Below are 13,579 nucleotides of genomic sequence, written 5' to 3' on the forward strand. Positions count from 1 at the left end.
CCAGGGCTGGTGGATGCTCATCATTTAATGAGCTGAGAGGCAGCCACTTCATGGCTCTCCTTCCTTGCACATCCAAACACCCAAACCAATTCCGGGGTGGCTCTGTCCCACAGCTGGGATCCTGGCAGGTCCTTACAAACCCAGGCCATTCCTGAGCAATTCCCTGGAATACTGGAACTCCCTGTTTGGCAAGGACCACCCTTTCAGCTCACAGCCCACTTTCCATGGCCTCCTGGCTTTGTGCTGCTCTTGGGAGAGGTGCTCCTGCATTTTCAGAGTTCTGGAGCAAGGAGCTGCTGCTGCATTTCTATCCCAGAGCAGCAGCTCCCATGTCCTGTCTTTCCCCACCCCCGTTTTTACACAGAGAGTTAATTTTTGCCTCCTCATTGTGTTTATATTCCACTGTTATCCTCAAAGAATGAAGCCCCATCTCTCTGGCACATGTTCTGCTTCAAATCACTTGACTGGAGCTCCTCTTTGGCTGTTGAAGGTGGGAATTCTAAGATTTGCTTAGGTGTGTGTTTCACTGGCTGGAGGTGAGGCTGCTGCCATCAGAGCCCACGGGCTGGTTCTGGGCAGGGCCTGATGCCCCAGAGCCCTCCCTGGTGTCACTGTGTCCCTGTTCTCCAGCCAGTGGCACTTCCCAAAGTGTCCCTGAGCCTTTGGACCTGTGTGTGGGAACAGCAGTGTCACCTACAGGCACCACATGGCTGAGAAGTGTCACGGCAGAGGACGCTTGTGTGTCCCTTCGGTGTGTTTTGGGGAAGGGGGTGTTGAGGTGTGTCCCTCCACAGCTGTGAAGCCTCACCCAAGCGCTCTGGGAGCACAAGCCCCCCTGGGTTTGCAACCCACACCCATCCCCACCTTCCTGAGCCCATTTGCTGGGCCCAGCCTTCAGGATAGTGGCACTGGCCATTGTTGTCCTGGACGAAGAGAGGAGAGACCACCAGGGTCCTGCTGCATTTCAGCCCTTGGAGCATTGTCCAAACTCTTGCTGTTGGGTTTTTTCATTGGGGAAAACTTGCATCTACCGGAAAGCAGAGCTGCCCTGGCTCAGCAGCAGGTTTGGGGGGGCTGTGGCTCACCCCCGGCACCCCGTGTCCCTCCCCCATGTCCCCCAGAGCCTGGGTGCCTTCAGTGCCGGCTGAAGCTGCGGGGGCCGGGGGCTCGGAGGGGAGGGAGCGGTGGGAACAGTGGGATCGGAGGGAGTAGAACTGATCGGAGCAATGGGATAAGTGAGAGCCCCCGCCCCGGAGGATCGGAGGAGGGGGAGCGGTGGGAGCGGCGAGAGCAGCGGGAGCAGCAGGATCGGAGCGGAGCGCAGGGAGCAGCAGGATCGGTGCGGAGCGCAGGGAGCAGCAGGATCGGTGCGGAGCGCAGGGAGCAGCAGGATCGGAGCGCAGGGAGCAGCAGGATCGGATCGGAGAAGACGGAGCAGCAGGATCGGAGCGCAGGGAGCAGCAGGATCGGATCGGAGTGCAGGGAGCAGCAGGATCGGTGCGGGAGGAGCGGTGGGAGCCCCCGCCCCGGCGGAGCACAGCGCGCTGGGCTGCGGGTGGAGGGCAGCCGCGCTTCTCCCAGCTACGGATCCATGGAATCCACCCGGTGGCCGCCGGCCGGCGCGGGGCCAGGTGAGCGGGACGGCACCGGGATCGGCACCGCGATCGGCACCGGGATCGGCATCTCCCGAGCCCAACTTCCCCGCCCCCGGGACTCCGGGACAATCCGGAGCCCTGGAAGCTGGCCGGGAACCGGCGGCTTCACCCACCAAAAGGAGCCCAGCCGGGGTCCCCGGATCGGGGCACTGGTGCCGCTGGAGACCCGTGTAGCTGCCATAGGGAGTGGGGATGGATGGATGGATGGATGATGGATGGATGGATGGATGGATGGATGGATGGATGGATGGATGGATGGTGGCAGGGGGGATGTCTGCAGGGACACACCGGGGGAGCACGGTCACATCTCACTGCTGCTGCCCAGCCGCACATGGGGCACAGGAGGGCTCACCCTGTCCTTCACCGCCTTTGCCCCTCTCTGACCAGTTCCTCAAGTAGGACTCCAGCTGAGAAGAGCAGGGGATGCCAAGCAGGGGAATTGCCTTGAGCAGAGCTCTCGACCTTGAAGGAAGGGTCGCAGTGCTGGGCTGTGCGGAGGGGAAGGCGCCTGCAGTCCTCTGCTCTGCCCCCCCTCCGACCTCTCCCGTTCCCTTCCCCCTGTGCTGCCCCTTGCACACAGTGGGGCAGGGACAGGCAGCTGGAGAGGCAGGGGAGGAGGGATCAGCCATCTCCAGTATCCTGCTGGTACTGCCTGGGGGGCGGGGTGTGGTGCCCAGGAAGCTGCTCAGCTCCTGGGTGAGCTGTAGGAAGTTTTGGTCCTTTTTCTTTGTGCCTTTCCTGGCAGCGTGTATCCTCTGCCACACCTCCTGTGGGGCTCTGAGCACCTTCATCACCCGCATCCTCTGCTCCAGCAGCTGGGTGACATCGGGGTAGGCCAGGGACTGGACTCAGGGTGCTGGATATGGGCTGGACATCCCCCATGGGTGCCTGTGAGCTGTGGTGCCTGCGATTTTGCTGTTTCAGTACAGTTCTGTGAGCTCCCAGCTCCTGGGGACCTTGGGATGGGTGAGAACGTGGCAGCAATCCCTGGCTGCTGTTTGGACACTGCTCTGCTGCTTGCTCCCAGCCAGGAAAGCTCAGACCAAGGCATGCAGCACTGAGCTCCTGGAGCCTCTTGTCCTGCTGGAGTTTGGGCTGAAGGTCCCCTGTCCCTGCTGCTGTCAGGAGCAAAGGAAAACACACGGCTGAGTTAGAGGCTTCTTGGGATGGTGCCCCCATAAAGAGCTCTAACCCCTCCACAGGAAGCTGTCAATCAATTTCCCAACTTTAATCAGGAAGAAAATTGCTTGAAACTCACCCTGTGCTGTTGGCTGTAGTGACTCATCCCAGGCTTGCTGCTGGCTGTCCAAATGTTTTCCCCAAGCCACCTGGAATGGAAGTCTCTGGCTATTACACCCCTCATTAGTGGAGGGGACCCTCCCTGGGCTGGATGTGATGATCAGAGCATCTCCAAATTTCTGTCAAAGCTTTCTCCCCTCCTTGGTTTGGCAGGCCAAAATGGTGCCAGGCAGGATCCCTTTGGCTCAGGCACTGTGGGGTTTTCTGTGTGGGGTTTCTGTTTGGGGGGTTTCTGTATGGGGGTTCTGTGTGGGGGTTCTGTTTGGGGGGTTTCTGTGTAGGGGTTCTGTGTGGGGGGTTTCTGTTTGGGGGGGTTCTGTGGGGGGGGTTCTGTGTGGGGGGTTTCTGTTTGGGGGGGTTCTGTGGGGGGGGGTTCTGTGTGGGGGTTCTGTTTGGGGGGTTTCTGTGTAGGGGTTCTGTGTGGGGGGTTTCTGTTTGGGGGGTTTCTGTGTGGGGGTTCTGTGTGGGGGTTCTGTTTGGGGGGTTTCTGTGTGTGGCTGTGCTGTTGTGGGAGAGCTGTGGGAGCAAAGGGACCCCTGGGCAATGTGGCCACACTTGGGGCCATCCCTGTCCATCCCGAAAGGAAGATTTGGACCGTGGGCTTGATCCCAGCTTTAAAGAACACCCTGCCTTGGGTATCCCTTTCTCAAGGTGCCCCTTCCCAGGGTTCATGGGCCTCATTTTCCAGGAATTTTCTCCTGGCACTGCCCTCCCTCTGCTTCTGCCCTGAATTCAGCAGCTCCAGGAACACAAAGGTCCTGTCAGAGCTTCTTGTCCAGCACTGACTGCTTTGGGGGGCAGTTCCCTGGAAGCCTTGAGGGATGCAGGGTGCCAGGACCTGAGCACAGCACCTGAAGGCACAGCCAAGGGCTGGCACCCTCCAGCTGAGCCCTGTGGCCCTGGCTGGGCTGTGCCATGACCTTCCCATTGTCCCCATGTCCCAGGACACTCCTGACCTGGTGGGTGTCTGACAGAAAGGTGACTTTGGAGCAGTGTGTGAGGGCAGGGTGGTGCCAGCCACACCCCAGAGCTGAGCCAGGAGCTTTTCTGCTCTTGTGGGCACTGCCCAGGGGCTGGAATTACATCCCAGCCTCCTGCTGCAGGTGAGGGAAAGAAACTCAGCCCTGTCACCTCCTCTTCTCCCAGCTCTGTCACCTCTTCTTCTCCGAGCTCTGCCACCCCCTCCCCTCCCAGCCCTGCCACTCCCTTCTCTTCCAGTCCTGCCCCCTCCTCCCTTTGCCTATACAGGGGAGGATTCACCTCTCCCACCTGGAATGCTTGTGCCAATGACATCCTGGGATGAGAGGGAGGAGAAGGGATACTGCCAGTTGTTCCAAGCCCTGGCACCCCCAGGGAATACCTGTGAGAAGCTCAGCCAGTGATTGCACCAGCAGAGAGCAGAAAAATTCTGGGTTATTCCCCAGCCGGGCAGGCCGGGAGTGACCGTCCCCCCCCAGCGCCGCCCCTGTGCTCCCGGGGCTGCTCGGTGTGTCCCTGGGGGTGGAGGCTGCAGGAAGCTCCGGGATGATCCCTCTGTGTTTATTGGCACACGGGGACAGCCACCAGCCCTGTCACAGAGGGGACACAGCACTGCAGCTTTTGATGACAGCTCTGGGGCTGAGCTGAGCTACAGCTCCAGGGAGTGGCTGCCCACAGGCACATCCCAGCTGTGCCACCTGCCCCTCCAGATGTGCTGGTACCTGCACATCTGCCAGCATCTGCCTGGGCCATCCCCAGCTGCTCAGCAGGGTGCAGCTGCAGCAAAATATCCCAGGCCAGAGGAGCTTTGGGGTAGCAGAGCCCCAGAGCACTTGGGATGAGGGACCTCGGCATCCTGGTCCCCTAGCAACCGCACTCTGGTCCCTTAGCAACCACATCGTGATGCTGTAGCAGCCACAGGCCGGCCCCTTGGCAACCTGGTCAGGAATGGAGGCAAAGGGAGGGGGTTGTGCAGAGCCCGGGGCAGGAGCTGCTGGAGGACTCATCCAGCCTCACACCCTGCCCAGCCCAGGGGTTTGTCTGTCCTGAGCAAGCACTGGCTGCTGGGAGCATCCTGACCCTCTGAACAGGGAATGAGGGAGGAGTCGCCCTGGCATCAGCTGAGCATGGCCTTCAAGCCAGGGGAGAGGGAGAGAACCTGCAAGAAGTCCTCATGAGTTTCCAAGCCAGAAACAGTGGGAACCTCTTCTCCAAACCACTCACATGAATCCAAACCATCAGATTTCCTCAATAAACCTTTCCTGCTGGAAGTCTTGGAAACGTGTCCCACTCCAGGAATGATTTCCTGAGCAGTGTTAAATGATGAGGAGAGGACAGAGAGCGCAGAGTGTTTGGTCTTGTGCTTTAGAGTTTATCTCTTCCTGCCCTGTAACCCTCAGCACTGGCCTGGCTCCTGCTTGGAATGCCCAGACCAAACACCCTGATATCTCCTAACATCCCTGCCTGGCAGATCCCACTCCTGGAGCAGCTCCATGGCCACGCTTTCCCTGCATGGGGAAAGTCCCAGGGCTGCAGGAAGGCAAAACCTCAGAGGGGAGGTGTGCCCCGTGAAGGTTCAAAGGAAGCAGACTTAGCCCCTGAAGGAATATTTGGAAGGGTTTGGAAATGTTCTCCCACAGCCTGGCTCTGCTGCAGCCCCTGTCCCCAGCACATCCCAGGAATGCCGGATTAGCTGGGATGTGAGGAAGGTGTTGACACTGATGACAGGCTGAGTGTCGTGTCTGAGAGCCAGACCAGGCTGGGAGCTGCCTGGAGCAAATCCTCAGCTCTTCCCATAAAGCTGGCTGGGAGTCTTTGTGGGATCCACAGAGCATCCACGAGGAAAGCCGTGGGACAGTCTGGAGCAAACGCGTGGGATTTGTGTGTGAGTCACAGAGGGGGAGGCAGAGCTGCTGGTCAGAGCCACAGATGGAGGTGGATGGGCTTTCATCCCGTCCATCCCTCTAAAACATCAATTACACCCCCTTTATCCCACATTTCTCAATGAAGCTCCTGCCTCTCACCCTGAGCAGGTGACTCCCCTTTCTCTGCCTCAGTTTCCCCAGGTGGGGGCTGGATGTGATCCCCAGCAGTGCAGAGGGTGAGGGAGCTGAACAGGGGGGCTCCACCCCAGCGGGCTGGGAAGGATGGGGGGTGTTGATCCAGCGTGTGGTGGAGGGGGGGCAGCAGAAGGAATTTCAGCCCTCTGACTCCTCAGCTCCGAGCTTTGTGTGCCCTGGGTTTGCTCCTGGTTGTGCAGCCCAAGAGAGCTGGGCAGGTTCAGGTCTCTGTGCTGGACATGCTGGAGGCTTCCATGGCTCTGGAAAAAGACATTCCCATCTTTCCCTCCAGCAGTTCCCAGCTCCCTTGGCCTCCTGCTGCTCGGAGGGGGGAGAGCCCTGGGAACGTGGGGCTTTGTCCCAGCACAGAGCCCGGCACAGCGCTGGGAGCAGGGCAAGTGCTGCTGTTCCCAAAGCCGCCCTGAGGTCACTGCTGGGCTCCTGCTGCCTCAGGCAGCTCCCATTACTTTTTCAGAGGATGAGATCGTGTCCATGGCCGACTCCACCACCACCATGGATGAGATTGAGGGAGAGCTCTTCAGGATCGAGCGGATCCGGGAGATCCTGGTGCGCAGGGAGTCAGAGCTGCGCTACATGTGAGTCCCTGTCCCCCTCGTGTGCTGCTCCCTCCCAGGGACACCCCAGGTCTCCTCCTGCCCAGCCAAGCACAGCTCAGCCCCAGGGATGAGCAGGGCTGAGGCTACTTCCCACCTTGCTTCCATTTCAATAATCAGAGAAGTTCTGGAATAAAGTTCTCCCGGTTTTTCAGATCTAAGCCCCTGTGTTGCAGTGGTGCCCACCAGTACTCCGGGGGACACAGAACATTTTCCATAGGTCTAGCAGGACATTTTATATCTTTGGAGGAAAAGGCCTGACTGATATCCATAGTTTGGGTTGATGAAGTTTTTTGATATCACTAAAGGGCTGTAGTTAGCCCAACCCTCAGATCCCACCCTGCCAGCCCAGCACAAACTGGGATTTTGGCAAAGGTGACATTTCCTGGGCTGAAGCACTTCCTGTGCTGCCTTTTGGATGTGACTGGGTACCCACTGGTCCCTGCACTGAGGGACCCACAACCTGGAAATCCCTGGCTAAACCTGGTGTGAGTGGGGCTGGGAGCTGCCTCAGAGGCTCAGATTTGGAGCCTCTCCGGGCACAGTTCCCCCTGAGCTCGTTGAAAAGGATTTTTGGAAATCATCAAAAGTGTATCTCTTCAAGGCTTTCCATGGCAACAGTACCTGATCCTCTCAGGTGCTGTCAAAGCTCCCAGCTCTGGTGTTTCCTTAACCCTTTGTTTGGTTTCTCCCTTGGAAACCAAAGGTAAATCTCCTGCAGAGACCTCATGACAGGCTTGGCTGCAAAAACGATCCCGTGGGTTTTGGGACATGCCAGAATTGCCTGGCTGGGAGGTTTTGGGTGCTATGGGCAATCGACCTCGGCTCTTCAGGGCCCAGGAGGGAGGCTGGGAAGGCTGAGGAGCTTCCTGGGGCACTGCTGCTGGAGAAGGGGGATCCCAGAGCTGGGCTCTGCAGAGGCTCAGAGAGGTGGGAAGCTGGGCCTGCAAGGCCTTTCTGGTTCCCCAGTGGGGGGAAAAGGTGATGTTCAGGGTGGCTGGACTGCAGGGCCCAGGGAGATGGAAAACTCCCAGGATGTGCAGCTGAACAGAGCAGTGACCTCGATAAAAACCAGTGCTTGCTCCTAGCTGGAAATGTCAGACTGAAACATTGCAGCATTTCTGAGGTGTCTGTGCTCTGGAAAACAATGAGGCACCAAACACTTCTCCTTTAAAGGGCAAAAGGCAAGGTCTGTAATTCCTGTGGGAGGTTCAGCTCCACCCTGGTCCCTCAGTGCTCCCTGGGACCAGCCAGGGACACCTGGCTCTGGCTGATGCTGCCATAGGTGTCACCAGCAGGGGTAGAAGCAATCCCAGCCCCAGCAGGAGCCTCCTGTGTACTTATCCCTGTAACCCCTCCTAATTTTAATTGAAAAGAAAATTTATTATTTTATAGTCTCCTTATAAAATTTTCAAGAATTAATTTCATTTAAATGCAATAATCATTCAGCTCTCGTCTGACTGTTCATTTTCATTTTAATCAGAGTGACCCCAGCAATTTCTGTAGTCCCTGTGGCCCCCTGTGGTGCTCTGGACACCCTCTCTGTTACATTTCACATTTCTATGTTTATTTTATTTAATTTTGCAGGAAGGTGGGATAAAAAAGATCTTTTCTATGGCAGCAAATTCCACTTCTTTTTGGATTTTGCTCTTTGGGGATTATTTTCTGGGGCCAGGAGAAGCACAGCAGCTCTTGTCTGGTGGATGGGCCAGATTTTGATAAGGCTTTTTTATAATTCAGGTAATGAAACTTTTTCTCTGCCAACAACCAGCGCTTCAACAAAACTCTGGGATGCAACAAGCTGGCATTTCCCATGGGAAGGCAGGGAAATCTGGGATCCCCACCACAGGCATTGGCTGGGTGTTGCTCTGGGAGTTTTGAACCTCTTCTCTCCCAGTTTTCCCCCTCAGAGGCTGCATTTGTGTCTCCGCAGGATGGACGACATCCAGCTTTGTAAGGAAATCAGCCGGCTGAAAACAGAGCTCCAGATACTCCTGGCCCTGCCAGGTGAGGCTCAGGGTGAGCTCCACGAGGCTGCTGCGCTCCCCAGCCCGGTGGAGGTGGGGTGAGGAGAGGGGCAGGCAGGGCCCAGCTGTGCACAGCTGTGTCCCCAGGCTCCTCCTCACTGCTGTGCCCGGGGCTATCCCAGAGCCCAGTGTGGCCCTGGCAGGTGCCATCGTGCCACCATGTCCCACCAGGCTGTGCTTGGCAACCTGCAGCACGGGGGCAGAGCCCAGGTGCTGCCTAATGTTCAGGTGCTGCTCACTTCAATAGCCCTGGCTCGGCATCCAGATGGAGGCTCAGCCAAGAACATCCTGCCATAAAAACAGGAGCTCCTTGCAAAACAGACCTAAATCTCAAGGGGGCTTTTAATTCCAACCCTTCCAGTCCATAAACCGAGATTTTCCCTAAACCATGTCTCAGAGCAGAGATAAATTGTCTTTTCTGCTACTGGAGAAATAAGCCTGGCTTTCCTTCATCTGCTTTGGGCTTTCATTTCTTGCCTTTTCAGCACTCCCAGATTCAGCTGAGAGCAGAAATTCTGCTCTTTTTGTCTTCTTTATAAGTTGAGTCAGACCAGACGGTGCTGGAAAAATCCCGCACATCCCCGTTCTTGTGAGACAGCCACAGCAGCCTTGGGTTTGGATAAGGACAGGAACACGTCAGTGTTTACTCAGAGCCCAGCCAGGGCTGGGGATCAAAATGTCCCCAGCCAAGGCGCCTTTAATGATTCAGATCATCATCACCATGGGCATGATGGGCTCCGACATCAGGCAGGGGAGAAGGAGCAGAGTTTGTCCAGTGCGACTCTGACAGGTGGGGGATGCTCAGAGACAGTGCCCATGTGTCCCTGCACTAATTCAGAGGCTGGGACAGCCCGGCCCCCAGGCCAGAGCATCTCCCTGTGCCAGGGACTTCATTCCCTGCACCAGACCACAGGAAAATCCTTTGTTTGCTGGGAATGTTTTACACCAGGATGTGTCTGAGGTGTTCCTCCTACCTGGCAGCACCTGGATCAATCCTTCCAGCTACAAATCAATCCTTGGTTTTGGACCTGCTGAGACCCAGCTGGCTCCATCCTGTGAATTTTGTTGTATTTTTATTTAGCTGAACGAAGGCTCGTGGTTGATCCATCTGGCTGTTTTTGGAGCTGGCTGGAGAATTCAGACTCAGCATTACACAGCACAAACAGCCAGAGTTCCCAGCTCAGGTGGCTCTCCATTGAAGCTTCCCACTCCTTATCCCCCTGGCTGCTGGCTCCACGTATCCCACTGTATCCCATTCCATACTGGCTTACACAGGACAGGAATTCTGGGACAGTCCTGCAGGCCTTCACTCACTGCCCAAAGAGCTGTGGCACGGGTGGGTCCTGCCCAGGGCAGGCCAGTCAGGGGCTCAGTGACAACCAAGGCTGAGGGATTCCAGAAGAGCCTGGCAGACACTTGTGGCTGGGGTAGGAAGGGGTTTGGAGAGGGTGGGATTGCCAGGACCAGTGAGGAAATAAGGCTGCTAAATAGAGCCCAGTGGATTGTGAGGCTTTTGGTGTCTCCATGTGTGGAATGAATGGTAGGAGGTGTTCCCAGGGTAATTGACACTGGCAATTCCCTGGACACCTGAATCCCTGGTTCCTCAGGCACAGGGAGGACCTGGCTCCAAGGTCTCTGGGCTCTCACCCAGCTCAGGGCCAAGTGGGGGCTCCGTGGGTTGGGAAATGGGGTCAGACACATCCTGGCTGTGGGACAACACCCGAGCTGGCACATCTGAGCTCACTGGGCCCTGCAGCAGAGCAGGGCAGGGCCCTGTGGCCACCTCCCACCAGAGAGGGCACCTTGAGGGGTCCTTTCTGTGCTCTGCACAGCTTATGGTGGCACCTGGCAGAGCTCAGCCCTGGCAAAGTTTGGGGAGAAGCTAAACCTCAAAATGTGAGGGCAGCAGAGCTGTCACCTCCAGCCAGGGGGGTTGGGTTGAAATTCCTGTTCTGCTTCCTTTGGGTTGGCTTTGCCCCCACGCTCAGAGTTGAGCAGAACGGAGCAGGCCTGGCTTTGGTAGGGGATGGCCCCTGTGGGGGTGTGAAATGTGCTCCCTGTGGGTGTGAACTGTGCTCCCTGTGCTGCAGAGAACCAGAAATCCAACGAGGAGAAGCAGAGGGAAGAGGAGCTGGTGCAGCAGATCCACAAGCTGGTGGAAACTAGGGATTTCCTGGTGGATGATGTGGAGTTCGAGAGGCTCAGGTAGCTGGTGTCAGCTATTGCTTGTGCTGGGAAAAGTGCAATCCATCCCCTGAGCTGTGTCCTGCCTTCCCAAAGTCCCTGGGGGCCTTGCTGCTCCTTTCCCAAGCAGTAACCAAGCTCTTTGTCACAGGGAAAGGGAAGAAGACAAGGAAATGGCCGAGTTCCTGCAGAGCAAGCTCTCCAAAAGCTACCTCCAGAGAGCAAGTGGGTGCTGACAAGCTTTATTCCTTGCACTGAACCTACCTGGCATTTGTTGCCAAGCACTCTGCCTCCAAGATTTTACTGCCTGGGACTGGCTTACCTGGAGGAGGGTGGGGAAATGGAACGGGGGGATCACATTGTGGGAGCACCTGGAATTGGAACACATGTTCGGAATCCATTTCCCTCCTGGCACTTCCCACCATGTCCTATGAGAATGGGGCTGGGGAGGGGCTCTCTTGGAGCTGCTAGACTTCATCTGGCCCTTTAACACTGGCTCACACCTCAGGTGGATGCAGGATAGACACCATATTCTTGGATGACAGCCAGCCCCTTCTCTGTGCTCCTTCACCTCCCCAGGGAGGCATTGCCAGTCCTGGGGACACCTCAGAGCACCCAGGGCAGTGTGCTGGTGGTGCTGGAGCTGGGGACACCTCAGAGCACCCAGGGCAGTGTGCTGGTGGTGCTGGAGCTGGGGACACCTCAGAGCACCCAGGGCAGTGTGCTGGTGGTGTTGCTATGCAGAGCTGTGGCTCTGAGGGGTCAGCAGCAGTCCCAGAGAAACTCTGAGCACCAGCCCTGGGCTGTGCCCTGTCCCCAGGCAGACCCAGATTCCTCTTCCCGCAGCTCCTGCCCGAGAGAAGAAGATGACATCAAGGGGACAGCAAACCTCGGCTCCCTACATGAGCAAGACAGGCCTGACCCTGCTCAAGGAGTGCTGTGGCTTCACCTGCTCCATCATGTAGGGCATTGCCAGCCCCTGGCACAGGACATGGCCATGGTAGGGGCACATCATGACAGTCTGGGACAAGCAGGAGGGGCTTCCTTGGTGCTGGCTCTTCCTTGGAGCTGTTTGGTTCTCCCTGGAGAACCCTACAGGGATGAGCCGAGATTTTGGGAACAGGGGTTGCCCAGCGCGCTGTCAGTGGCACAGGGCAATCCTGTGGCTGCTGAGCCAACCAGGCAGCTCCCATCCTGTGCCAGTGGGTCAGGACATACCTCATCCTGAATTCTGGGGGAATTCAGACCCATCGAGGTGCTGCCTGCCTGTGCAGCTTGGTGTGGGCTCCCCAGCTCACCCCAGAAGGAGGCTGAAGGGACCTGGGAGAGGTGGGGCTGGGATCCCCACTGGAGCAGCTGTGCCTGGCTCTGGCTGCCTCCCTGCCCTGTGGATGGCTCTGCTCCACAGCACCTGCTGCCAAAACCAGTGTTTGGAGGTGCAGACAACACCAGCAAGCCTAAGCAGCTTGGGGTGGGCTTCTCCCCCTGGGTGATGAGCACAGAGCTGCAGCACCCCACTGACCCCGTGTGGGACAAGCTCTGTGTGAGGGGAAGGTGCTGGTGCCAGGGGTCCAGGGGGCTGTAGCCTCTGGGGGAGGATTCATCTCATGCCAGTGGAGGTTTCCCTGTGGCCAGAGGCAGCAGGAGTTCATCTCAGGGCAGTGGGAGCTCTGGAAAGCAGGGTTGGCACTCTGGAGAAGGGGGCACATGGGGATCTGTGGCTTCAATTCCTGCTTTCTCACCTCCTGCCTTTGCTTCCCAGGTCTGCAGCCAGAGTCCTGCTCTCCTCTGAGAGATCCAATGTCCATCACTGTCCACAGTTCCCCTGCAGCAGCAGCACCCAGGGCCCCCAGGCTGGCTGGGCAGGTCTGGGTGCTGGCACAGGTCCTGGGGGCCCTGCGTCCTCCGTGGCAGCACAGATACCACGCCCCACCTTGGCCTGGAAGCTGTGAGAGCAGCGGGGAGCCCATGGCACAGGAGAGAGCATCCCACACCTGAGCTGAGGGATAAAAACCGCCTGGAGCTGCTGTTTGGAGAACATCCTGCTCCACCCTGGGAGTGTCCCTGGGGTGGTTCCATCCTGGAACTGATCTTGTCCTGAAGCCGATCCCATCCTGGGCCACTCCCTCTCTGCTCTTCCAGAGACTCTCCAGGACTGCTTTGCTTGGCCCACAGGGATTTGCTTTGATCCACACTCCCCAAAGGCTCCTCTCTGTCCTGCCTTCCCAGGGCCTTCCTGGGACAGCGAGTGACCCAGCCAGTGAGTTTGGTGGATCTGAGAGGGAGCCAGAGGCCAGGAAGAGCCCTGGATTCCAAACTCGCCCCTGTGGAGCCAGCCTGGGCTGGAAGCAGTGCTGGTGCAGGCAGGAGGACAGGCAGGGTCTGTGTCCCACCTGAGTTCCTGAGGCTGCTCCTGGAGAAGGCTCAGGCTGCTCCCCTGGGCACATAGAACTGCTGGAACAGCTGGGAAAGTGCCCAGCCCACAGGAGTGGCACTGGTTCATGTGCACTGATCTCAACCCAAACCAATAAATGTCTGTTGAAAGCTCTGTAGGCGTTTTCCTTACCTGGGACCTTTTGAGGAGATGGCCCAGGGCGGGCAAAGAGGAGCAGAAACCTGATCCTAAACAGCCAGGCTGGGCTTTGGCATTCCCTGGAATGCCCAGAGCAGCTCCTGCTGCTGCAGCAACACCCCCAACCCTTCCACTTCTGGCTCTGACCCACATTTCACTTTTGGTCCCTCAGTGTCCTCCACTGGGCCCT

The 13,579-nt window shown here is 57.7% G+C and overlaps 1 protein-coding gene across 2 annotated transcripts; it reads left to right on the plus strand.

Moving 5' to 3' along the window:
* The first annotated feature begins 19 nt into the window (after positions 1–19).
* On the plus strand, positions 20–13,359 carry LOC131585782 (F-actin-monooxygenase MICAL3-like). 2 transcript variants are annotated; one of them, XM_058852269.1, is made up of 7 exons: positions 20–1,631; positions 6,468–6,588; positions 8,540–8,625; positions 10,724–10,838; positions 10,969–11,042; positions 11,664–11,817; positions 12,580–13,359. In XM_058852269.1, exons 1-6 carry the CDS (start codon positions 707–709, stop codon positions 11,780–11,782), a joined length of 1,440 nt encoding a protein of 479 aa, XP_058708252.1. In that variant the 5' UTR covers positions 20–706; the 3' UTR covers positions 11,783–11,817; positions 12,580–13,359. The 2 variants fall into 2 exon arrangements, with proteins under 2 accessions (XP_058708252.1, XP_058708253.1); XM_058852270.1 differs by having other exon boundaries at positions 8,540–8,613.
* The last annotated feature ends 220 nt before the right edge of the window (positions 13,360–13,579 follow it).

The sequence above is a fragment of the Poecile atricapillus genome, chromosome 17, assembly GCF_030490865.1.
Source record: "Poecile atricapillus isolate bPoeAtr1 chromosome 17, bPoeAtr1.hap1, whole genome shotgun sequence".
Lineage (NCBI taxonomy): Eukaryota > Metazoa > Chordata > Aves > Passeriformes > Paridae > Poecile > Poecile atricapillus.